Raw genomic sequence first — 24,523 nt, 5'->3', positions numbered from 1 at the left:
AGGAGATGCTAGCGCCATAAAAAGGCATGTAATGTAATATTGGGGCATTAATAATGTTTAAAAGCCAAATAGAAACCGCAAAAACCCATACTCTCCGTAAGGTTATTACTTGTCTGTATCTTAACCCCAACAAAACGGCGAGAAGTCTGTCCATACTTATTTCAGTCAGTATCATCAAAGAGACTCCACAAAAAAAAAGGGAAATGTGGAATTAAGAAGTAGTAAAGAATAGTAGCATGGCTTGGTGCATTTTGAGGACAAGAGAAAGTTGACGTAAAGAGGCTGCGCAACGAGACCCACACAGAGATCAGTGCTCATAAGGCTATCTAGAAGGAGTTTTGATGGAGAATTACGGAATGACGCCTTTGGAAGAGCAGCGATGATCGGCGCATTTCCAAGAACCGCGGTGATGGAAAGAAGAATGTTAATACTGAAACAGTGATATTTGCCTTTTGTTCGGTAAGAGTCGACGAGAAATAAAACTCTTCAATTCTTGTCAGGTTTCTGACGTCAGTTAAATTCAACATTTTGTTCTTGGCAATGAATCTTACACGTCCTGTCTTCTTGTTAGTCAAACCAAAAGTGTTCTGAAAATTCTCTGTTCATATATTACTTTGCCTCTCTGCCTCTCGTGACACCTTTTTTTTTCGCTGAAAGAAATGAAAGTGAAATAAGTTGTTGTAATTGTTTTTCCAACATCAGTAAATGTCTTTATTTTTGTCTTTAAAGGTTATTACTTGGTCTCTTTGGCAAGAATATAATGAGATTTTTGCCTTGAGCAGATGTTCCCACTCTTCTTATGTTTCATCGTGTAGCTCAGATGCTTCTCATGTAGACACGAATCGAACATACAGTTCACCCAGATAGTGATAGTTGTTTTGTTCGTTCACTGACAAGTTGTGGTTGACAAATTTGGCGTGCGTCGATCAGTACGAAACATGAATCATTGTCGCTAAAAAAGATGAAATAAGCAACGGGAAAACAATGTTACATCTCAAGCAAGGCCAAGACATAGTATTTGTTAGTAATCTATCGACGGAAATTAAAGCTGTGAATATACTATGCAGAAAACCACTTTGGCTTGAAGAAAATCGTTTTTGTATGTGTAGTAGTTACCTTGAAAATAGTCCAAACTGTTAAGCGCAAACTATTCTTCCCAGGCGGGCGTTGAATCTCCTGGTTCAAAATTGACCTCGTATGTCATTAATGTAATTTAAAAAAAATCGATTTTAAACTTACAATATAATAATATACAATAAAAATAAATATAATAATAATATATACATATAATATTTAGACTAAGTTCGTTCTTTTAATTTCAAATGCTCTAAGTGATTCCCTGCTGTTTTTCCAACGAGGTTTAGGCTTCCATGTTACGTTTCTATTTTCATGTAAATATTAATTCAAATTATAAATGATATTAGTTTCCGGTAAAGAACAAAAGGGCTATCTTTTTTTTTTAGAAATTTGGAAAGGAGAAAATGGCACGGACAGTCGGCTAAATCACAACGAGCTGAGAGCAGTCGGTTCTAAGTGCTCTTATAGTATTCATTTCAAACTCTCATTCAGATGGAATTCACGCATCAACTTGGTGCATTTTATCATGATGAAACCGGTATACAAACATCAGTCCTTTTTAACAGCAGTAAAACACTTGCTGGTGTTTTAACCAAACACAATGTACTCGGAAAACCACAGCGAAATAAATTGTTTTTACCGCTTGTCGCATGAATATATAATTACTTGATGTGTTCTTCCAGACCCAATAGTTAAGGCAGAAACCCGGTTTTGAATTCCGTTATTCAAGTAAAGGTAACAAGCCACCAATGTTACCAGAAAATGCTGTGTACTGGCACCGTTGTTCTGTATCACAAGCGATAAATTCAGTAGAACGCCTTGTCCATTTGCTCAGTGCGGGCGAAGAGTAAGATATATAGATCACTTTTCGTACAACAGAAAGTTGAGCTAGTGCTGTAAAAGATGATAGAACCAAGTACGCTAAATGGCTGAAGCGATACGAAAGCTAAGAAGGATAGAGTTGTATTGCCCTTGGAAAATTATCAAACAAAACAACCATCTAGACCTATTCTCATTGTCTTTATCTTTCGCCCCAACAACAAGGCGAGAAGTCTGTCTTCACATATAGTAGTAAATTAGGCCCAGGGTATCTGCAAAAATATATCAACGTAGAAACAGCGTTGAGAGGGCTCTGGAGACACTATAAGGAAAACGTAGAGAAGCGATACGGAGCAATAAAACTTTTGATTTGTCGTGTGGTTTATATCACTAGTAAAATCAATTGTGATAATACAGTGGTCATTTAACGATAATAAAAGCTCCCTTTGTGTTTTCAAATTTCTCTGCAGGAAGGTTTGTAGAGCCTCAGTGTTAGACGGCTCTTTAGGCGCTATTCTATTGCCTCTTTTTTGTGGTAGGTTACTGCACGTGTTATCAACAATGAGATTCTTTTTGGACTGAGAACTACAATCTTTATGACCATTGAAATTTGTGATGATCGCGTTTTCCATCTTCAATCAATAAAAACTCCATTTCCTTCTTTAAAACTTGTTCCTAGGTAGCTTAGGCAAGAATAAATGCCTTTTTAACTGATGTTCACAACTTGCTATCAATTCTCATAATGATACGAATCCAAAGTACAGTTAAGTGCAGAAACCTCCATGGTGATCGCCATGATGGGGCTGTCGAGGTTTTTGCGAAAAAAATAAATACAGTATTAATATTTATTTGCCTCACTCAAGCTTCAAGAAATTGTCCTCACCAATCCCAGATCATTTCTGGTTGACAAAATCTGGCCTGTATCGATAAGTTATAAACGCTAAATCAGTGGAAAAGACACCTCCGTCCTCCGTCCTGATTTAAAACCAATATTTTCTTGTATTTACCTTTAAAATAGTCCTATTTATTCACGGTGAACTAAGTTCGTTCCCAGTATTCAGCCGATTGAAAACCTTGTGATATCACTAGAGTCATGAACGTAAAAAATCGTTTTAAAGCTTGAAAAATCTGATTGACCGCTTCAAAAAGCAAGAAAAACTCGAATCTGAATGCGCCAATCACTGTGCATGTTTTATTTAGTTTAATTTAACTTTGTTCCTTTGCGCTAAAATTCTATAAACGATGCCCGTTGTTGTTGTTGCAACGAGCTTTGAGCTATTTAAAACCTGACCTGTTTTCATTTTCATGTATATTTTTTTCAGCCAAAATAAAATAATATTCGCGTCCGGTAAAGATCAAGACACATTTGCTTTGAAAATTCGAGAAGAAGAAAGTAGTTAACACGATGACATAAGAACAGTAGGCTCTGTATCACAATCATACATAACAGCCACTGGTAGACTGGCTCTTTTGATTAAACTAGTTTCCTAAGTGTTTCAATATCAATTATTTCAAACTCTTATTCAGATGCAAATTCAGATTCAATTTCATCTCTCCACCCTGTGTATTTTTATCATGGTGAAACGTGTGAACAAATAGTAACCCTATTTAACAGTAAAAATGCACCTGCTGATGGCGGAAATGAGCCTTGATACTAGCATTGATACTTTCTAACTAAACACTAGACATTTAGAAAACTATAGCAAGATAAATTGGTTGTGCCATGCAAGTCACGTTAATCAAGGAGCAGAAATTGAGCACAGTAATTCAACTTCTTACATATTGAAATTGCACTTTTTTAAAAGCTAGGCACATTTTCTATCGGTCTGGATAGGGTTGATGGGATCTCAGTTATGAGTTCAACTGTCGGTGAATTTTCTGCTACTATGCAGATAAAATTTCATCCCTTTTCTCTTCTATCAGTAAATCTTGCAAAAACGCGTGATTTCGCTTCTGACAATCTCAATTTTCATGGTTATCCGATAAAACCCAATCCAGAGCTCGGTATCCGGTGTTGGCTGTTTAAATAATACATACATACATACATAGATACATAGATACATACATACATACATACATACATACATACATACATACATACATACATACATACATACATTAAGAACGTTTGAATTCTTAACTGAATAAAGTGCTATACAGCTATACATACATACATACATACATACATACATACATACATACATACACACACACACACATACATACTTACCTTCTGTGGTTTACGCGGACCAAGGTGGGAACCAACGTTACGAGGACCAACCGAAATAAGCATGCTATCAGAACAGTCTCATGTCTGATTGCACACTTGGCAATGACCTTTCAAAATCTATCTTTATTTCGGGGACAACGCCAAATTAAACCATTGGTAGAATATACACACTGGTTTACGAGGACCAAAAAATCCAACCTCTCAGGGTTTGCTTCACACCTACATTACAAAGACCGACTGATTTCATACAGCAGTGAAGCTAACACTTGCCCTGAGTTACATTATCGTTTTCACCCTAACTACGTGGCTTCAAAAAGGAATCCACCATGTTGCTCTATTTAGCTTAAATTGAGATGTTTTACAAGGACCGAGCCTTTCATAATCGACGTTTCGATCACCTTTGCATTCAGATCAGCGCTCAATTGCAAAAAATGAGTCAGTAAACTTTGCAAAAGACAGGATAGAGTCGCACTGATGCTAAATTCTTCGTTCCTTCCAACATGGAGTTTGGTATGTGGAAAACCGTGCTCAATAGGGAAGAAATTAAGGGCAAGGTGTACGTAACTTTTTTGTTAGGGCTTTCCTGCTCAATTATTTAATTAAGGAATCAAAGTAGTTAATTTGACGATGCAAGACCTGTGCGAAGGGTGGCGTGGTTTGATAGTTTTCAGTTCCTTACGAAGGCCTTTCGATGGGCTGTTAATGGCAAACATTTGACGCCTACATACAATAAACCACGTTTGAACAAATGTTTATTGTAACGTTTCCTTTTTTCCATCAAACTGGTGCTTGTAACATTTTTCCTTTTCATAAGTAACGTATGTCTCGAATTAGACATATTTTTAAAACTATTTTCAATTGCAAGTTATGAGCACAAAGAAATCTAAAGCTTAGTGGTTTTTCCCATAACAGACGGGTTCCTTTCGCGTTACGTACATACTGCATATCCTCGAATAGGCGCCGCGGGCTAACTTTAAGTTTTTTCTTACAACAACTGGACAGACCTTATTCTGGCTAAATTTATGTAACGAAAGGAGGAAAAACACAACGAATGAGTGCAAGGCAAGCCCGTGGAGATAGCAATATGCGAAAATCACGTAAGCTGTCGTCTAGGAACTGTTTTTGTATTACAATGCAGGTATCGTTGGAGTTGACAAGGTTACAAAAGTGAAAATGGAAACAGGCTTTCCTTATAATGTCCTACAATGTAACACAAGTGGAGAGGGTTAGGCTTATTTGCTACTTTGGCCATGGGGATCTGGCGCTTATTCGAGGAAATAACCGCATTTACAAATTAAAGATATTTGGAATCTCGTTTACGACGAACGGGAAACGTGAGATACGCGTTTATGTTTCTTTAAAAACTTTTTTCACAGATGAGAATAGTGCACGATAATTCTGCAAGGTGTTGGTGATAGGACAGAACTCAACTTCACTGAGAAACTGTGAACAGAGAGCGGAAAATAAAAATATAGGGTAAACATAGACGCATGGCCATTTGTGCCGTTTGCCGTAAACGTCATTCTTAATCTCTCAAATGATCAACAGTAAGTGTTACGGTTAAAACTAAGAACGTTTGAGCCTTTTTCCATGTCAAAAATGGAAACAATTATGAATTAGTGCAACGGTAATAGTGGAACAATTTATTTTTGGCCAAAGTACCATAATTGAAATAGAAACTTGAACAACAATATTTTACGCTCTAAAAGGGGAATGAAGGCGGTTAGTAATGTTGCTTCCCCTTAGATGAGTAAGATGGCGCCTTCACGAATTCTTCAACTCTTGCGCAGTACAAGAGAGCAAACTGACCAATTTACATTAGTATCGCTTGAGATGCATGGAGGGTACGGGTGCTGTTTTCGCACTTCTAACTAAGCAATTCCAGCACTGTTCTAATACATTTCTAAAATCCTTAAATCCACGTGGGAGCTTATTCCGTATCAAGCTCTTACTAAGAGAGTACTGACCTAGAATTGAGCGGCGCAGAAAATTCTGATTTTCTGGCATAGTTTCAGCTATAAATTTGATGCTCACTATATGCCGAATGTAATTTTACATACATTAGTTAGAACTCTATCTTCATACACAGTCTTTTGGTTCTAGATTTGACACACCACCCCAACAAAAGCAGCACTCAAGCTATACCATGCTACCTATAGCGTAACCGTTTAAACCAGAAAACAGGCTGATGGACCCCTTGAACCGACGAAGCTAGTTATACATATACAATCATGCTAGCTGTTTTAGCTCTTTGTTTCAATTACGGCTGCTCAGCTAACACTTTTTAAAGTCAGTTTGTTGGCAAAAAAATACAGCCTTCAGGGGAAGATCTAGGGGGAGATGACCTGCGGCCTTCTAATACAACTGGTATTCTGCAAAAAAAAAAACGTCACTCCCTCCTAAGAAAAATCCTGGATCCGCCCCTGGCCTTCTGTGCTGAGACTGGTGCTTACAAGAAGAACTTCTCAATTTATAGCTTACTGTTTCGTCTAAGTATCTGCCTTTGCGTCAAAGATATGAATGATTGACTGCATCTTATAATTAACAATGTTAATGTATTCGATTGTCCGTCTTTTTAATAATTCACCTTTTGCAAAATTTCGTAGCAACCCAATCGTAGCTTCCAAGGTAATACCCTTCCTGAACGCACCCTCACCCTTGAAATTGAGGAAGCCATACTGTTATAAAAATGTATGGTAAAACCCGAAGGAATCCGATCTGATTAGTCAAAGTAAAGACAAAATTTATTTTCGCTGTTAATGAAATTTCATTACGCGTTTCAATGGTTAACGGTATTCTCACTCATTCAACGTTTTCTGAAGACAAGATATTTTGAAGACCTATGTGAGCAGACATTGTTTAACTTGTAGATCTCTCATGAAACCTGCTCTGCTTTCAACCAAGCGAGGATCATTAGCTTTTTACCACTAATTTTTTTAACAATTGTCCATGGGGATTACCTACAACCGAGGACAAAATCTGTAGCAGTTAGAATTTAAATAGTTCCCAATTTGTTTGAATTTTAAATGTATACATATTTTAATGCCGTTGGTCTGTTCACATGAAACGTCAACGCAGTATCAAGAGTCTTTTTTTTCAATCATTCGCTTCCTCCTGTGGATCTCATTTTTTACAAAAAATTTGATGGCTGTCCATCCACGTTTGCTTAGTGCCCCTTGACTTTTGCGGATGCATTCGTCACAAGCATCTTTCCCAGGTACTACTCCTGAAGTAATGTACCTCCCCAGTTGACTCAGCACTGCCTTCTTTTCCTCGGAGGTCCACGGTCTTTTCTCCACCAGGCCTGAAAACAGAACGGAGATTGAGTGATTGACGAAAACATGATCTTGTCAATAGCTGTACAGTAATTACAACGACGTTTAAGTCAATTGATTTCGCCAAAACTAGTTTATATCACTTTCTTTTGGTCTAAAAGGCCGTTTACTCGAGTGGTCAGGACTGTCTAAAAGTGGTTCGTTACCCATAAGTTTTGTTATAAACATAACAGTTCTGTTTTGGGTCCATAGGGTATTTCCATTTTGTGAGGTCGTGTTGAAAATCTGAAAGAAATTTAGTAGTGACTCCGTTGTGTGGTTGGCTATACGTATGCTTCTTTGGTGACGTTTTTAACACGGGAGATGTCTGTCTTATATGCCCTAGTATTCACATAATAGGAGAAATGTCTCTTTATTCACTCAAAAGCAATCGGGGTGTAATGTAAGCGTATAAACTAAGGATTTTTGCCTTTTTTCCACACAATCTTTACTAAGCTTACTTTTCTTACTCCTCGGTTCTGTAGCACTTGTTGAGACTTTCTTTTTACCTTTGGAGGAATCAGGACCTAAAATACGCATTCAAGTTATTAAAAGAGCCATAATATATTTCGTCATAATAAGTCTAAGACAGAGAGGGTTTGGGTCTCTGTTAGCAATTATTTGCTTTAGTTTTATGGGTAAACTTCTTAATTGCATGATTTCGATTATCAAGCTTAATTTCCAATAAAATTTATCAAACCTCGAAGATTTTATCGTGTTTTTGTTTTTAGCTAATGTGCCGGCCAGATTTAACTGTAGTTTTTATTAACTTACTTATGTGGGAAGTCGGCGTCTGCTCTAGAGCTCTCTTTCCATTTGAGCTTACCCGTGGACCTGTAATGTAAATGGTCAAGATGTCTAGGACATGGGGCTATATTCGCCTTGCCATTATTTTGCCAGCAATTGAAAAATACATATTTTGTCTAAAGGTCATACAGGACTGTTGTTTGCATTACATATTAATTTGCTCAGCAAAGTGTTTGATTTCCACCATATGCGAACTATTTATGAGCAGTTATTGTGTAATCTTTTGTCAGTAGCTTGACTTACTTTTGGTTCTTTTTGGCATACGCAATGTGGCATCATCCTCATCTGAACTTCGCGGACGACCTGGAATACACAAGGTTTTGCTCCATGAATTCTTATCAATTTGTACCCGTTGCGCAATAAATACTCTAAAACTTGCTTAAAGTGGGTCAATCCAGTTTCAAAGCTTTCAAGTAACGTTCTAATTAGAAGGTTTGGCACTACAACATTGTATCACGTAACAGCAATGTGATGGTACCATATGACACATCGATTATAAGATGAGGTCATTATTGTGATGTATTTAGTTACCTTGGCAACGGGAAAGCAAGATGAGGTCATTATTGTGATGTATTTAGTTACCTTGGCAACGGGAAAGCCCAGCAAATACACCCAATATTTTGGCTTTAATTGGTCATATCTCAAAAAAAACTGTGTGAACCCCATTTTTTATTACTGGAAAGTGATCAGAAGGCCAAGACAAAACTTTCTGCAAAGTTTAAAAATTCTGGACAGCGGATTCAGAGCCACGGATTCTGATTCTGCGGTACAAAATTTTTCTTAACTTCGCAGATAATTTCATCTTGGCCTTCTGATCACTTTCCGGCAACAAAAAATGGGGGTCACCGAGTTTGGTTTTGAGATATGAGTAAATAAAGCCAATATATATGGTGTTTTTGCTGAGGTTCCCTGTTGCCAAGGTAACTTATTACGACACAATCATGACCGTGTCTTGTTCAGGAATAATTGGTGTTTCATATGGCACCATAACATTGCTGTTACATGATACATCACTGTAGTGGCAAACCTTCTAAGGAGAGTGCTGAACTGTTTAGAGCCACCATGAGGTTTAAATAATTTTTCCGTGAATAGTATACTAATAAAATAAACCATGATGACTTTTTCACCAATCATAACATGTTTTGTAGCACCGTGACTTAATTTCTTTCTTACCATTATCCTCTGCAGGAAAATCTGGTAAGAACACCTTTAAATTGTTATCTCACATAGTCAATTATGACAGAATGAGTGCGTATTCACTTCGGCACTTTAGTCTAATTAACCCCTCCACACACCCACTCGATATGGACTGCGACATTGCCTGGCTGAGACTTATGATTCAGTTAAAAATGTTGTATGATCTTAGAAACAAAGAATCTTACCCTTTTATCGACTTTATTCGGTTTTTGAAAAGAAATTTACCTTTGACAGATATGATCGAGTTTGATAAAATTGTTTTCATGTTCATTATTCAACCGTTCCTCATCTGATCATATCAACGTCTAATAATATGGGTAGTCATGACTTACATTGACTTTCTATGGTATCCTCGTTCCCGTTGTTCTCTTCTTCCGAGGAGGATTCTGAAAGAACGAATGCAATCATGAATAACTAGTATTTATCAGTAAGTGAACTCTCTGAAAATACTCCCAATGTCAAAGCAAAATCTTCTCAATCCAGCTTTAAATAAAGTTCTAATTCTTATGTATTACTACCGTAAAGTTGCTCCACTGAACAAAAGCTTTCCCTCATCAGATCATTAGACCCAGCTCCACAATTCACTTTAACTCTTCCTAAGTTTACCTTACTTAAATTAGTGTCTTCATGTCGTGGTATAATAGGAGAAATGTCTCTTCATTCACTCAAAAGCATTCGGGGTGTAATGTAAGTGTATGAACTAAGAATTTTTGCCTTTTTTTCCACACAATCTTTACTTAGCTTACTTTTCTTACTCCTCGGTTCTGTAGCATTTGCTGAGACTTTCTTTTTACCTTTGGAGAAATCAGGACCTAAAATACGCATGTCAAGTTATTAAAAGAGCCATAATATATTTCGTCATAATAAGTCTAAGACTATGTACTTATTGACTGAGTTGAGGTCGGGCAGGAAGAGAAAATATTTGGCGCGAGGTCTTGGCGTACGGACCGAGCGCAGCGAGATCTGTGCGCCATGACCGAGGGCCAAATATTTTCCTGTCCGGCCAGACCTAAACTCAGTCAATAAGCATTTTATCATATGGGCTCTTTACACTATTTAAGAGCACTCAGAAGATGAAGTTAGGGCAAAATAAAAATAAAAAGTCTGCCCAGAAAGTTTATCGAATATACTGTTTGCACTTGCTTTTCTGGCTGTAAATTACTTGGATGTTTAAAAGCGACGAAATCCCCTAAAATTGCACCGCACGGAGCAGTACGTGCTCCTAGCAGGGACGGCTTTTTCCGGCCCTGGGGCCCGTTTCTCGAAAGTCCCGAAAACTTTCCGGGCCCGAAAAGCCATTTGTGAACCTGCCAACCGCTTGTTGAGGAAAGCCGATCTTTTAACATGTTTTCAAGATAACAAAATGCAAACTGACTGTAAAGTTTGACGACTCAAATCCTCTCCGTTCTTGAGATAAAGAGGGAATTGTGACTCCCGTAAATGGCACGTAAAGTTTCAGACTTTCGAGAAACGGGCCCCTGCTCGCGCTAATGCGTACGGCCCTCATACAGGGATTTTCCCAATAGTTGCGCAATGAAAGCGCGCGCGGGGCCGTAAGGACCACATGATTAAGGGAGAGTTTGGGTCTCTGTTAGCAATTATTTGCTTTAGTTTTATGGGTAAACTTCTTAATTGCATGATTTCGATTATCAAGCTTAATTTCCAATAAAATTTATCAAACCTCGAAGATTTTATCGTGTTTTTGTTTTTAGCTAATGTGCCGGCCAGATTTAACTGTAGTTTTTATTAACTTACTTATGTGGGAAGTCGGCGTCTGCTCTAGAGCTCTCTTTCCATTTGAGCTTACCCGTGGACCTGTAATGTAAATGGTCAAGATGTCTAGGACATGGGGCTATATTCGCCTTGCCATTATTTTGCCAGCAATTGAAAAAGACATATTTTGTCTAAAGGTCATGCAGGACTGTTGTTTGCATTACATATTAATTTGCTCAGCAAAGTGTTTGATTTCCACCATATGCGAACTATTTATGAGCAGTTATTGTGTAATCTTTTGTCAGTAGCTTGACTTACTTTTGGTTCTTTTTGGCATACGCAATGTGGCATCATCCACATCTGTCTCATCTGAACTTCGAGGATGACCTGGAATACATAAGGTTTTAATCCATGAATTCTTATCAACTTTACCCGTTGCGCAATAAGTACTTTAAAACTTGCTTAAAGTGGGTCAATCCAGTTTCAAAGCTTTCAAGTAACGTTCTTATTAGAAGGTTTGGCACTACAAAGTTGTATCACGTAACAGCAATGTGATGGTACCATATGAAACATCTGTTTTTGAAAAGAAATTTACCTTTGACAGATATGATCGAGTTTGATAAAATTGTTTTCATGTTCATTATTCAACCGTTCCTCATCTGATCATATCAACGTCTAATAATATGGGTAGTCATGACTTACATTGACTTTCTATGGTATCCTCGTTCCCGTTGTTCTCTTCTTCCGAGGAGGATTCTGAAAGAACGAATGCAATCATGAATAACTAGTATTTATCAGTAAGTGAACTCTCTGAAAATACTCCCAATGTCAAAGCAAAATCTTCTCAATCCAGCTTTAAATAATTCACTTTAACTTTTCCTAAGTTTACCTTACTTAAAAATTAATGTCTTCATGTCCCTTACTGACTCACCTTCTGATGCACTGTCATTTGTTATATCGGGAATATCTGCCAAGTGAATAACAAATATTAATACCCTATACTTTGTTATAACAATTTCAATTTAGTACTAGGCAAATTGTAATTTGTACCTCGGTATTGCACGTTAGCAAGTTTCACACAAGCTGGGGAACTGTCATTCTCAAGGTACCATCTATATTACGAAATTCACCAGGCCCCAGTTGTTCAAAAGGTGGATAATTCATCCTGTTGATAGCGTTATCCACATGTTGATCCAATTGCGCTATCCAATGGATAGTGCTCTATCCATTGGATAGCGCAATTGATTCCGCCATGAATTATGCTGGATATCGGGTGGATAGCGTTATCCACCTTTTGAACAACTGGAGCCAGGTAGCCAGGCAAGGGGCTGAAGTTTGAAAAAGTTGGTGGAAAGAAAAAGACTTCAGGACCCCTATCCCAAGCATGCCTCGAAACATTGTTCGTGAGTTAGATAATCGTTTCCAAGTTATCATAAATTTTCATTATGAAGTACCTTCGACGGTCATCTCTGCCAGGCTTTTACCCACGACACCCCTGATGTTGCCGGAGTCGACTGCCATCAGCAGTTTGCTGACTTTTGCCAACTCTGTAGTGGACTCGTGGAGCCGGTAAAATTCCCTGTGCACCCTAACGTCGTGCCCGAGGTGGCGCGCCAACCAATCGACGTCCACTTCCGTTAAAGCGGCTGCCTGGGAGACTGTCGCTATATATTTGCGCAGTTTTGTGCTGGTGATTTCTTTGGGCTTCTTTAAAGTAGCTTGAATCTCTTTTACGCTATCTGAGACACAGTCCCATCCACGGAGATGGCCCAAGGACCCCTTGCTAGCTCGGGCAAAAACAAACTTGTTTTCTTTAGGGATACTGTCCGGTCGTTTCTCGATTAGAAGTCCCACTGCGGTCTTTGTCTCGGGGGTAAGGAGGATGGGAACTTTTCTGCTCCTTTTCCCCGAGATTTCAATCAGATCTAGCCTGAGGATTTAATATAGACCAAAACAAAGTAAGCAAGAGATTTCTAAACACAATCTCGGTATTTGTAAAGCAGGTTGAAAACTTCAATATGATGAACCAGATATACTGGCACAAGACAAGAGGGGAAGAAACAAAATTCATTTGACCTCTGTGAAAATAGAACCCTCTACCTCTGGAAAAAAACGAAGATCTCAAGATTGAAGCGAAGATCTGAGAATTGACCAAAATTTGCGCGATCAAATTGAACCGTCAGATATAAAAATTGTCAAAACTCGTAAACACTACAGAAAATATCTGTTATTTCTGAATTTTGACGTTTGATTACATTTCACTGCGATTTTGACAACGTTGTCCACAATGGTTTCCAGTCGCTGTTGCGAAAACCACATGATGCCATTACAAGGGATTACAAGGCTGAAAACGACAAAAATAGTCCACTGATAATGCAATCATTAATGACATTAATAACGTCAATGAGAACCCACTAACCAATGGATTCGATTTCATTCGTATCATGTGACCTCATGTTGGTCGTGGCGCTGATCTTTAACCTCGCGGTATACAGAATACAATTGAGGTCACAATTTATTCATGGCAGATTTCGACTAGAAGTCAAGTATTCTCTATATACCATCAACTCAAAAGATACCGAAACGCCTTCTGTAAAGCCGTGGTGGAGCCGAACGACGTTATGTGAGCATGGATGCTTGCAAGCTCTTGAGAAAGGCTTAAAAGCTAAGGTAAGCATATCACTGACCAACACTCGTGATCAACTTTGTTGTTTTTACTGTTTTATAGGGAGAAGTAATCGACTTAAGATTTTTAGTTCCATTCAAGACCTAAGTCGACAAAATGAAGAAACGATAAGAAATGATAATAGAATAATTAAGTGATAAATTTGGTCTAGAATGTCTTCAAGGGTTGTCACGGTTTGACCACAGTGACCAGGTCTGTCATGTCTGTAACTCGCTGTCTTGACCGCCCACAAATGTCAAACAATGAAAACGATCAACGAGTTTGTGTTTTATTTCAAGTATTTCATCATATTGAGTGAGTTATGCTTTTTCCTATTGAAGTGAAATATTTATATATCAACTATGAATAACACTAAATAAACGTTTAAACCATTTCAAGCCGAAAAACGAAGAACTTCTTTAAAAGAAAACGAATATTTGCAAAAAAATCGGGAAGAAAACGAAGACCGTGGGTACCCATAGAGAGGCTCGCTACTTCCTTGGTATTTCTCATGCTAAGAGTTTGTTACGCGGCATCTTCTTGATGCTTTCCTTTCTCTCTCAGTAGCGTTTTCTATTTTAGTAGCTTAATAGTTGTTACCTCAAAAATTTTCGAGGACATCAAAGAACTTGATTGAGTTTGTAAACGTGCTGATGACGTGACCCTAGAGCATTTAAGGTCGAGACTAAAGAAAATCAAGTCGTGTTCTAAAGATAATCAAAACATGTCAATCGTTTTGTTGCGAGGTTTATTCAGTTTTTGTGTTCTTTGGGTCTAACTGATACTAGATTACAATCGAAATATTGTTTCTATTACAGTTACATTTGAAGTAATGTTACCTTTCACACAGGCGCCTTTCTAAGGGTGTCAAGGACTCCTTTAAGGAACTGCTACACTTGGACCAGTCCGGCCGACGTTGGAACTGCTCAATTTCAAGTGTGGCTGTCTCACCGGACCTTCGTTTGTTGAAGATTATGATTTTGGCCAGCGTAGCCTTGGCCAATTTATTCCAGCTTTCAACTTTCTTAGTTTCTGTCAAAACCTTTGACAAAGCCACAATTTTTAAATCGAGGTGCTTCCTTAACAAGGACAAGTCTTCCGCCAGGGGCAGGTACTCTATTTTGTTCTGTTTCCTTGATCCCAATGAAGCCAGGGATCTTGAGCTGATTTTAGAGGTCCAGTCAGCTTCATAGAGGTCAAGGAAACGTTTTGCCCTCTTTATTTTGTCTTCATCTTTTTTCCGCAGGGCGGAACTCTTGAGGACTTGAGCGCACTTCTTGAGGCTATGGCCCAGCTTTAACGCCAGTGACGGGATGCCGATCTCCAGTCGTGACTCTTCGTCAAATCTACACAGTTCCTTAACTGCATCCACCAGAGTATCAAACATTGACGTGTCGATAAACTCTTCCAAGGTCGCATCATTCCTTTTATTTTGAAGACGGAGCGTCTGGAGAAGACGCGCCAGCTGTCGCATTCTCTGGGAAACATAGTTGGCATTTTTAATGCCAACTTTTTCAAAAATGGCTGCCCCGAAGTTCGTTATCAATTGGTCCCGGCGAGCTATGGAGGAGATGCTGTCGTTTCTCATGGACGAAATAACATTTTTGTAGAGCTGTGCGTCTACGTCTGCAGTTGAGAATGATAGTTGTATAAAGTAAAAAAAACAAAAACAGCAGTAGACTAGCAACCTTTGTGGCATGATTATGGTGCTGAAGCAAGAATCCCCTTACAAGAAGGGGTTCCTCTCCACTAACTGAGATAATAATCTCTAGTAAAGTGGGTAAGTGTGGGGAAAATACTGTGTGTGTGGATGGTGAGTTGAGGGAAAATCATAACCAAAAATTAGTCTGTAAAATGAGGAAGAGAAATTCACAAAGCAAACTCTCAACCTCACAGTGGAGTTAGCAAAACAAAACGAACTCTGTGTGAAAATAAAAACTTTAATTTCAGAAACAGCCAGATAGTACATGTATAAGAAACTAAATCAAGTAAGAGGGATAAACAAATATTTGAACATGAAAATTATTCGTTCTTAAAAAATAAGAATAATAAATAAGAAACAATCCCTACACAAACCCTTCGTTCTTAAAAACAGGAAAGGGCAGTTCCAAAACCCAAAGAAATCCCATGCAAAATGAAACACAGGTGTATTAAATGAGGCAAATCTAAACAACTCAAAGGGAAAGAAAAGCTGACTGCGACACCATTAGGCTCGTAAATGGCTGCGAATCTTCAGGGGTAGAGCGCAACCGAGCAAGGGGGTTTCTAGTCCAGCGCTGGACCTCTACCCGACCCCCTTGTGCCGAGTCAAGAAAGGAAAAAGAAAGGAACAAATGGAAAGCCAGGAGAAAACAACACCAAAACCATGGACAGACTAACACGACCAAAACTGCAAAACCAATCAAGCAAAACTGGGACTGATAACATGAACCAAGGACACACTTACCAGATGTATAACATGATTACTGAAGCAAAATTATAGTTCAAAATAAAGAAAAATGGATACCTGGTTACTTACATGGAAGAAAAAGCTAGCACAAATGTCCCTACTCACCAAACATTTGCAAAGTCTCCAGCAATCGTCAGCTGTGCTTACGACAAACGAATTCAAATGTGACCCAAACTGCGCACATGGCCTGGGCACGAGATATGAGAGGGAGTCGATCTGGGAACCAGCATGACAGGAAAAATGCCCAATGCAGTAAAGTACTACTACGAAATGGGGATTAGGAAGCTAAAAAGGGGCAGATTGACCCAGAAAAACATGGAGGCCCAAGTGAGATTGCGTTGCTATTGATTCAGGGTGTACTGCAGGAGTATAATCATTCGTTCTTCTGAATGGTTCCAGAAAAAAACCCTCCTTCATCAAGTGCAATTTTGAAACATTTACAAACATTTCTGATGGCTGAAAGGGGATTTACACACATGCGTTCGTTGCATGGAAATTAATTACATCAGACATGAAACAAAAAATGTTTTCAGTGCAATCTGCCTTAATAGGGAAAAAATAATGATTTTAAGGAGAATGAAACTGGAAAATTTGTGTTTATATAAGTGAATATGCTACCTTGTCATGCAAGCAACATCAAACGTCTTGTGGCTTCCATATTTGAAGTAGCACGAATGAGGCATACATGTAATTATAGTTATGTAGGGTGTGACTTGAGATAATTTTTTGTGAACTGTCAAATTCACTTTCTGCAGGGATGTTTTTTTAAACATCCAACTGACCTTACTAAGTCTTACAAGTCTGTACCAATATTAGTAAAATCATTACAATAATTTAATAAATAAATGTGAATTGAAAATAGAAGGCTTGTCATCCATCGATACAATGTACATGTATGTACAGCGCATGTAAGCACCATTTGTTATTTCCAAAAATACATGTAGGCTTAACTACATGCTGAATATTTTGATGGTAACAAAAATAAGGTCTCTTATGTATATGAATTACTGAAACTTACCAATTGTGTCATTGATAAATATGGCATGTAGACCAGGTTGATCTGTGTCTGCTAAAATCCATTTCTTAGCCTTTTCAGTTTCTGATTCTCTCTTGGCCCTCTTAAATTAATGCATTACAAAAATATTAAATTTGATTCAGCAGCTGTGGTGATAGAAACTATTGCAAAGATAACACTTGTATAACTTTATTTGCTTTTTTTTGTTTGACATACATGTACAGGAATTACTGTTAATTTTTGGTGTGAGTGGGCAAGCATGGATGCAGTGGTGAGAGCATCCATGAATGTGGCCCAGGTTTGATTCTAAGACTCTTATAGGCTTTCGTGCAATGTATCTCCTTTTCTTCTTTCCTTATACATGACTTTCCAGATTCCCACAGTTGATATGTGTTTCATGTTAAGAGATTGATTTCCTTTTGTCGGTATTAGATGGAATGATGTTGCCTAAGCATTATTATCTGTGGAAAAACAGCATCTTTAAGTACTTGCAAAACATGTCAATAATTTGACAAGACAGAGAAAATGCAAAGTTTAACAATTTTTTTTTCTGTTTAATCTTTTAGTTACTAATACCTGTGGGAAAGGTTGTTTTGTTGTCTCCATATGAATGATTCTCTTTTCTGTGACTTGTATCTTGGAAACAGAACTCTACATGTAGGTCCTTTAAATAATTATTATATTGTTATTAGCAGCAATATTTAAGGGGTCATGTCACCTATTTCAGGGTCACTTTTCAATAGCGAAAAATACCTGTATCCCTACTATTATATAGGAATCATGATGGCTGTGGATGGCTAAGATCGAAACATTCAAGGATGATTTGGTTTGTATTTGAGAAAACAATGCTGACCTAATCATTGTTTGCCCTTTCACAGAGAGATCACGTAACATTGTGTTCTTGGTTTAAGAATAATTTCATGGTTGGAAAAAAGTACCTTGTCAAATTAACGTTTTAGTAGTTTTGACAAAAATGCAACAAAATATCTGTGGCAGAGCCCCTTTAAATACTTTAAATACCAACTTTATTCATTTAATACAATGAAAAGGGAGAAATACCAGAGGTTATCCCAATACGAGGTTATCTACCTGGATGTTATTTATCTGGAGTCGATTTTTATGAGGGAGGAAAACCGGATTACCTGGAGAAAAACCCTTGGAGTCAGATGGAGATTGACTGAAACTCAGCCCACATTTGACCTCGAGGCCAAGGTTGAACCTTAGGTCGCAGTGGTGATAACCACTAAGCCACCCTGACTCCCCTCTAAGTCACCCTGACTCCCCTTTCATATAGTGATTGTGATGGTGATGGTGATAATGATGACGATGCTGACATGCTGGTACTTTGAATAAGTTAACAATATATTAATTTTAGGGGCTTTATATTGCAATTTGAATTTTTTTATGATTTACATGGAAGCCCTTCGTTTGTTGTTTGCCTATATGTGATCTTTGGAGTCAGCTTTACTTGGTTGTAAGAGGTTACAACCACTACAGAAAATGTCACAAGAAAAAATGTTTTGTCCAGTTGGATTCTTAACATCTGTATGTATAAGTTACTGCAGACCTCGTGGTGACGGTTGCACATTTTCGGTTTATGCATAATGGTAATGCTTTGCTTGTTAATAACACAAATGCTCGTAAAAAGGAAGATTCATTATTTTTCCTTCATTTCCTTTGCTCTTTCTGTCATTGTAGTAGACATCTCAACATTCGTGAAACCGTCGAATCCACGTGAGTGGAATACAGGAGCGAAATGAATGCCATTTTTAGGAGGACGACAAGTCAAGCCAGTGTAAAATGCGACTTTGAGGTAAAATTAAGGAAAAGTTAGGCTCACTCTGAATGAAATGTGTTTGTTCAACTTAAAATAAAACATAAATTTAGACTTACTTTTCACGAAACGACTTCTCAATCTTTTTTTCTCTGTTATGGTCTGACCTGGCTTTCAGATTCTTTCTGGAAAAAAAGATTAGTGCGTCAAGAGAATGCACTTGTTGTAGGTTCCTTGGGAGTTGTTTTGGGCTGTTTCCGTTATGATGGATTGCATTTTAAAGCTTCTCTGGTACAATAACAAGAGAGAGGCTGCCGTTTAAAGGGGTTTTCTTGAAGCATTTAGACTGTGCAGAGTCGATTGCCCTGGTGTTTTATGCTCACCTTAAAAAGAGAATAGCACGTTGATTTCTTCTTTGTCCAGGAACTTCTCAGTGAAAATTAGTCACCACTGTTATATTATATTTTAGCATTGTTATGTGGTAATATCGTTAAGGGATATTTTTCGGGACGACTTCTGTTCGTGCAGAAAAAAAAGAACCTGCTGCTTGACCTTGACCTCGGTTAAGCTTCTTGACCATGTGGTCCACCTGTCATGTCTCTGAAACCATAGAGACGAACACAAGTAATTGATGGACATACACCCACACCCATATTAGGAATAGATCAACTTCAAATAGGGACTGTAATTGGGCAGAAAGGCCAGGGGGTGGACAGTCTTGTTTTTCACACTGAACGTTGCTATTCAATCTCAATTAGTAGTCAAATGTAAGTGAATTCCTATATTCCTTGCATTTAGACAATTGTTGACGTCATTTGCTGATTAAGATGGTTGAAATTTTACGGGCCTGTTGAAGATGCGTCTGGCTTAATGTTCTGTTCTTCCATATGTCCTCGGAAACTACAGAAACAAAGGGCAGGGATAGTACGACCGTATGCTTACAATGAACGTTCGAGACTCGTCAAATAGACATTTAATCCCACATTCTTACCAAAACATGACGGCCAGCTGTGCAATTTTACGTATACTCTAGAATTTCATTATTTCCCTCATTACTAGTTGGTGTTAATTTAACCTATCGGAGTGCAATTTGGTCTGTAATCAGCGCGAGTTCAACTGGTAATCACAAGTATGACTTCAGATCCAAATTGCATTGCGCGAAGTCAAATACCACCTTAGTACACCTGTTTTAAAACCGTATTGTGTTTTCCTTCAATATTGTTCTTTAATAATCCACTTCAGTAGATCCGTTTTCTTGGAAACGCTCTTACGATGGGCTAAGAAAATGATGCAAGTAAGATCAAAGATATCGAGCGATTAGTGAATAAATTGCACTGCTTAGTGCCAGTAAGTTTGCAAGGAACATCATGTATTTCAATACGGATGTAATAAATGACAAAACATCATCTGTAAATACCCAAGCTAATTCAGATACATGCTTGCAAGTTTTAGACAAATTTACTCGAGCGATGTATCTGGAGGTCCGGCAGTTTTCACCGTTTGTGCCAGCAGCTTATTGTTGCGCGTGTTTCATTGCCCATGTTGTTAGAAAGTTTACAAGTATGAATGAAACAACTTGCTTACACGGTATTAAAAGAAGCACTGTTGAAATTGTCTTATTGTTGTGACATGTCTTTTTCTTGAGAAGTACAATGTAAAACAAGACGTTAAAGCAGTGCACTCTATCCACCCACCCCACTGCCCCCTCCCCCCCCCCCCACGGGGCTTAAACCATTCTTTGAGCACTTAAAAGAAATCATGAAAGCAACAACCAAAACAAAAATAATAAAACAAGAAAAATCCAATGGAGTTAACGAATGCATCTAAATCGCCATTTTATTTTCCCAACTTCGGAAAATAGGTCTCTTCTTGTTTTTTCGAAGGGCTTGCTTTTTGCAACCTGGAAACGAGGTTGTTTCGTTGTTTACGTCATCGTTTTTAAAATCCTCGTGGGGAAAGTCGCCTGTTCGTGCTCCGCAGGTTATTTCTATCCAAAGTTGCCTCTGCAATCGCCGGTCATCATACTTAGAAAACGTCTTCGAAGTGAAAATATGCGTTCATAGAGTGTTCTTCGGTAGAACGGTTCAAGAAGAAATGTGCGGGTGAGACGATTGGTTGGTAAGTGGCACATTCACCTTTTGTACTAGGTATATTATGGGGCTTATGTAAGCTTACTTTAAGGAATCTCGCCCACCAAAAAAAAAAAAACTTGCGGTACTTAGCATTGCGTTGCATTGCATTGCTACATGTTGCTTGTTTAGTATAGCGTATTTTCAGTCTTACGAGTGCCGAAATGAATCAAAGAGATCGGAAATTTGTGATGGGTTCGAAATTTTAGCGACCCTCGCTCTCTTCCTTGGTTGGTCTGGTGCAACAGGTTTTGTTTACTCAGTCATAATTAGTCGACAGTTTTCTTGAAACCAGCGGCAGAGCAGGAGGATCTATGGATCAATTTTAACGGTTGCTGGTTATAAATATTGTCATTTCTACATGTACATAATTTATTACAGTGAATTCGAGTTATAAGGAGGTCGAGTTATTAGGAGTTGAGAAGAAAAAACAGGAAATGAGGGAAAATGGTATTTACTGTCTTTGTATTCACTCACTTCAGTTGTGGGGAATTTGAGCATAATTGTGGCATTAGTATTTGAACAGGGCCCAAGGCATAAAAGAATAACCGTGGTTTTGCCCCGTTGAAGTTTGCCCCACAGTTTACCAAAGAAGATCGAGTTCGCCCCATGTTCGTGCATTATATCTTTTAGTTATCAAAAGGTCTTGATAGATCGTCGCTTTTGCTGAGTCACTGTGACCATCCGTGGGTATCTCAATGCGAGCAAAACCTGGGGAGACACGCTCCCCAGGTTTCACTCACTTTGAGAAACCAAGATGGCAGCCTATTCGTAAAAGAAATTGATTTTATCAAACAAGTTGATAAAGGTCTAAGATTGGAAAGCTAAGGAATGGGAATATCAGGTGGTCGATAATATAATTATTGGTCATAGCTTTTATTTGATATGGTGGCTCCTAAAGGAGCCGTTTTGTTTTAGCACCTGTAGAGTGTAATATTGAGGGCTAGGCTCAACCTACAGGATTTTGCTAAACCCCTTTACTTGACTGGGCCATAGAGATGGACAAAATTTAAAACCTGTGGTGCTTCCTAGTTGGGCAACATGTAAAATGTAAGCAATAATGTGCACCTTTTTATCGCGAGGGACAATAATTTGATCAGTTTGTAATGATGGCAGAGATGACTTTTAGTCTTCTCGAAAGCGTTAGACAAAAGCTTTTGACACGCGGCTGCCTTTAATATTTGCAGACAAATATGCGCGATTTTTTATCACGGCTCATGTTTTCTCAACTTCAAAACTTGTCTTAGATTCAGTAATCCCTATAGCTTCACTGTAGAATAATTGTGAGTGCTTATGGCAGTCTATCAGAGATGAATGCTCATGTAGGACCAAACCATGACTGTCTTATAACTCTAGTTAAGAGTCATTATTGTGCATGCTTATGAGTGTATCAGGGATGAATGTACATGTATGGTCAGACCTTGTCCCCAAAACAGTCGTCCTTATTACGCTTGTGTAGAATCTTGTGAGTGCTTAATAAGTGTATCAGGGATGAATATATGGCCGAACATTGTCTGCATAATAGTGGTCCTTGTAACGCTAGTGTAGAATCATTTGAGTGAATGTAAATGTAACAGAGGTGATTGTAGGATGAATGTAGTACCAAACCTACAATCTCGGACAAAACTGTTGAGACAGTGACACAAATTCACCTCCATTTTTACACGCCCATATTTACTCTCCTCGTCCCACTCCCCTCCCCCATCAGTCAATGTCGCTGAGTATTGTCCTATGTTCTACAGTATACAGAACCGCTCGAAACTATTAGTGCATTTGCATGCGGTAATACCTTGTTCTGCCGATAGTGTTTACCGCGAAATCATCAAGGTTGGACGAAAACCGCAACCGAGGCAAAGACGAAAGCAACCGAATGCCGAGGGTGACTTAATTGCGGTAATTATGTGCCGCAAGAAAACAATGGTACTTTTGCAAAGCATTGTTTAATATTATCACGCCTAGCTCCCCAAGGTAAAGAATGAATATCCAAACTGTTTTTCGCAGCACCGATGCAACACAACACACTGTCATGAAAGCCTGTTTAATATGTTCATCTCATTTCGCCGTGACAGCTGAGAACAGAGAATGTTGATAACCTTTCATGATGCCTAATTCTTACATCTTTATGTTAAATAATTTGTAAGGTTTTAAAAAACTGTGTGGATAAGGCATAACTTAAGTCGCCGCTAGTGCAGTGCAGTCCGACAGGAGATATATTTAGAATCAAAAGCGCTTCAAAGTTTGTGTCCGGTCCAAATAGAAATGTTTACGGGATAGTTGTTGAAAAGCTCCATCTTTGAACTAAACCTTAATACAACATGTAATGACTCAAAGATTACACCAGCGCAGAACCATAACCGTATACTTGAAGTTTCTTAAGCAATTCCTAACCACTCCTTGTCGCGGGTTAATTACGATCATTTCTGATTCAAAAAATTAAGTGGCAGGTAATTCAGCAGTTGAGCTTGAAATTCGGAAATATTCATTCCTCTGAATTGTTAAGATTAACTTAAATTAATGCTTCAACGACCACACGATAGACCAGTTCAATGAAGCCTCTGCCAATTTGGTCAGTTAAAACGTAAATACAAACTAAGCTGCCTTCTTCTGTCACGAAAGAGAGAGCGATAGCTCATGAAACACATTGTTCGATTCAAACTGCTTAACACAGTTGTAACAAATGGAGATCCACGTTGCCGGAACGGCTGACAATTACTTGTAAAGTTTATCATTTTCTTCCATCTTTCGGTCAATCAGATCAAATTGACTTTCGCGAATCTTGCAAAGCCGGTTGCTCGACAAGCGGCATCACCGTTAAGGCCCGTTCAAACGGTCATGATAGTTGATGATAGTTGATGATAGTTTCAACTATCACGCACGTTTGAACACGAACTATCATTCACTATCATCAACTATCATGCAGTTTGGACATGTTCAAATTCGACATGATAGTTCATGATAGTTTTTTCCGTTTGACCGAGCGGATGATAGTGCATGATAGTTTTTCGGTCAGCGGGGGTAACCAAGGCGGGCTCAATGCAATATGGCTACCGCAAGTTTGCCATCGTCCTGTGAGGAACAACAAAACAATAATTTGGACGAATATTCGGACGACAGTGACGCTGAAAGCGAGAAAGTGAGAAAAGCTAAAAAAGCTAAAAAACCAGACAACGAGAAGTGGAGTAGTAGTTTGATATGCAACCTAATAGATGAGTACGAGGCACGGCCATGTTTGTTTACAATCGCGCGCGGTAGGAGACTAGGTACCAGTTAGCTACGCCAGCACATTGCGCGATTTCGTCAACTATCATGAACTATCATGGACCGTTTGATCGCA

General features: G+C 38.5%; 1 protein-coding gene and 1 pseudogene across 4 annotated transcripts; both read right to left on the bottom strand.

Annotated features, from left to right (window-relative positions):
- LOC137976923 (melanocyte-stimulating hormone receptor-like) overlaps positions 1–808 on the bottom strand; it is a 1,150-nt pseudogene extending 342 nt beyond the window's left edge.
- Positions 809–4,861: 4,053 nt separating this feature from the next.
- On the bottom strand, positions 4,862–17,115 carry LOC137975950 (uncharacterized). Of its 4 annotated transcripts, none has more exons than XM_068823167.1 (13): positions 16,341–17,115; positions 14,662–15,448; positions 12,612–13,087; positions 12,089–12,124; positions 11,860–11,913; positions 11,476–11,544; positions 11,200–11,259; positions 10,191–10,256; positions 9,777–9,830; positions 8,491–8,550; positions 8,215–8,274; positions 7,902–7,967; positions 4,862–7,430 (listed from the first exon to the last, which is right to left on the bottom strand). In XM_068823167.1, the coding sequence occupies exons 2-13, from the start codon at positions 15,408–15,410 to the stop codon at positions 7,207–7,209; spliced, it is 1,974 nt and encodes a 657-aa protein (XP_068679268.1). In that variant the 5' UTR covers positions 15,411–15,448; positions 16,341–17,115; the 3' UTR covers positions 4,862–7,206. The 4 variants fall into 4 exon arrangements, with proteins under 4 accessions (XP_068679268.1, XP_068679267.1, XP_068679264.1 ...); XM_068823166.1 differs by having other exon boundaries at positions 16,377–17,115; XM_068823163.1 differs by having other exon boundaries at positions 14,662–17,115.
- Between the last annotated feature and the right edge of the window lie 7,408 nt (positions 17,116–24,523).

Source organism: Montipora foliosa, chromosome 11 (genome assembly GCF_036669935.1).
Source record: "Montipora foliosa isolate CH-2021 chromosome 11, ASM3666993v2, whole genome shotgun sequence".
In the NCBI taxonomy this organism is placed as follows: domain Eukaryota; kingdom Metazoa; phylum Cnidaria; class Anthozoa; order Scleractinia; family Acroporidae; genus Montipora; species Montipora foliosa.
This window is presented reverse-complemented; position numbering and strand designations above follow the sequence as displayed.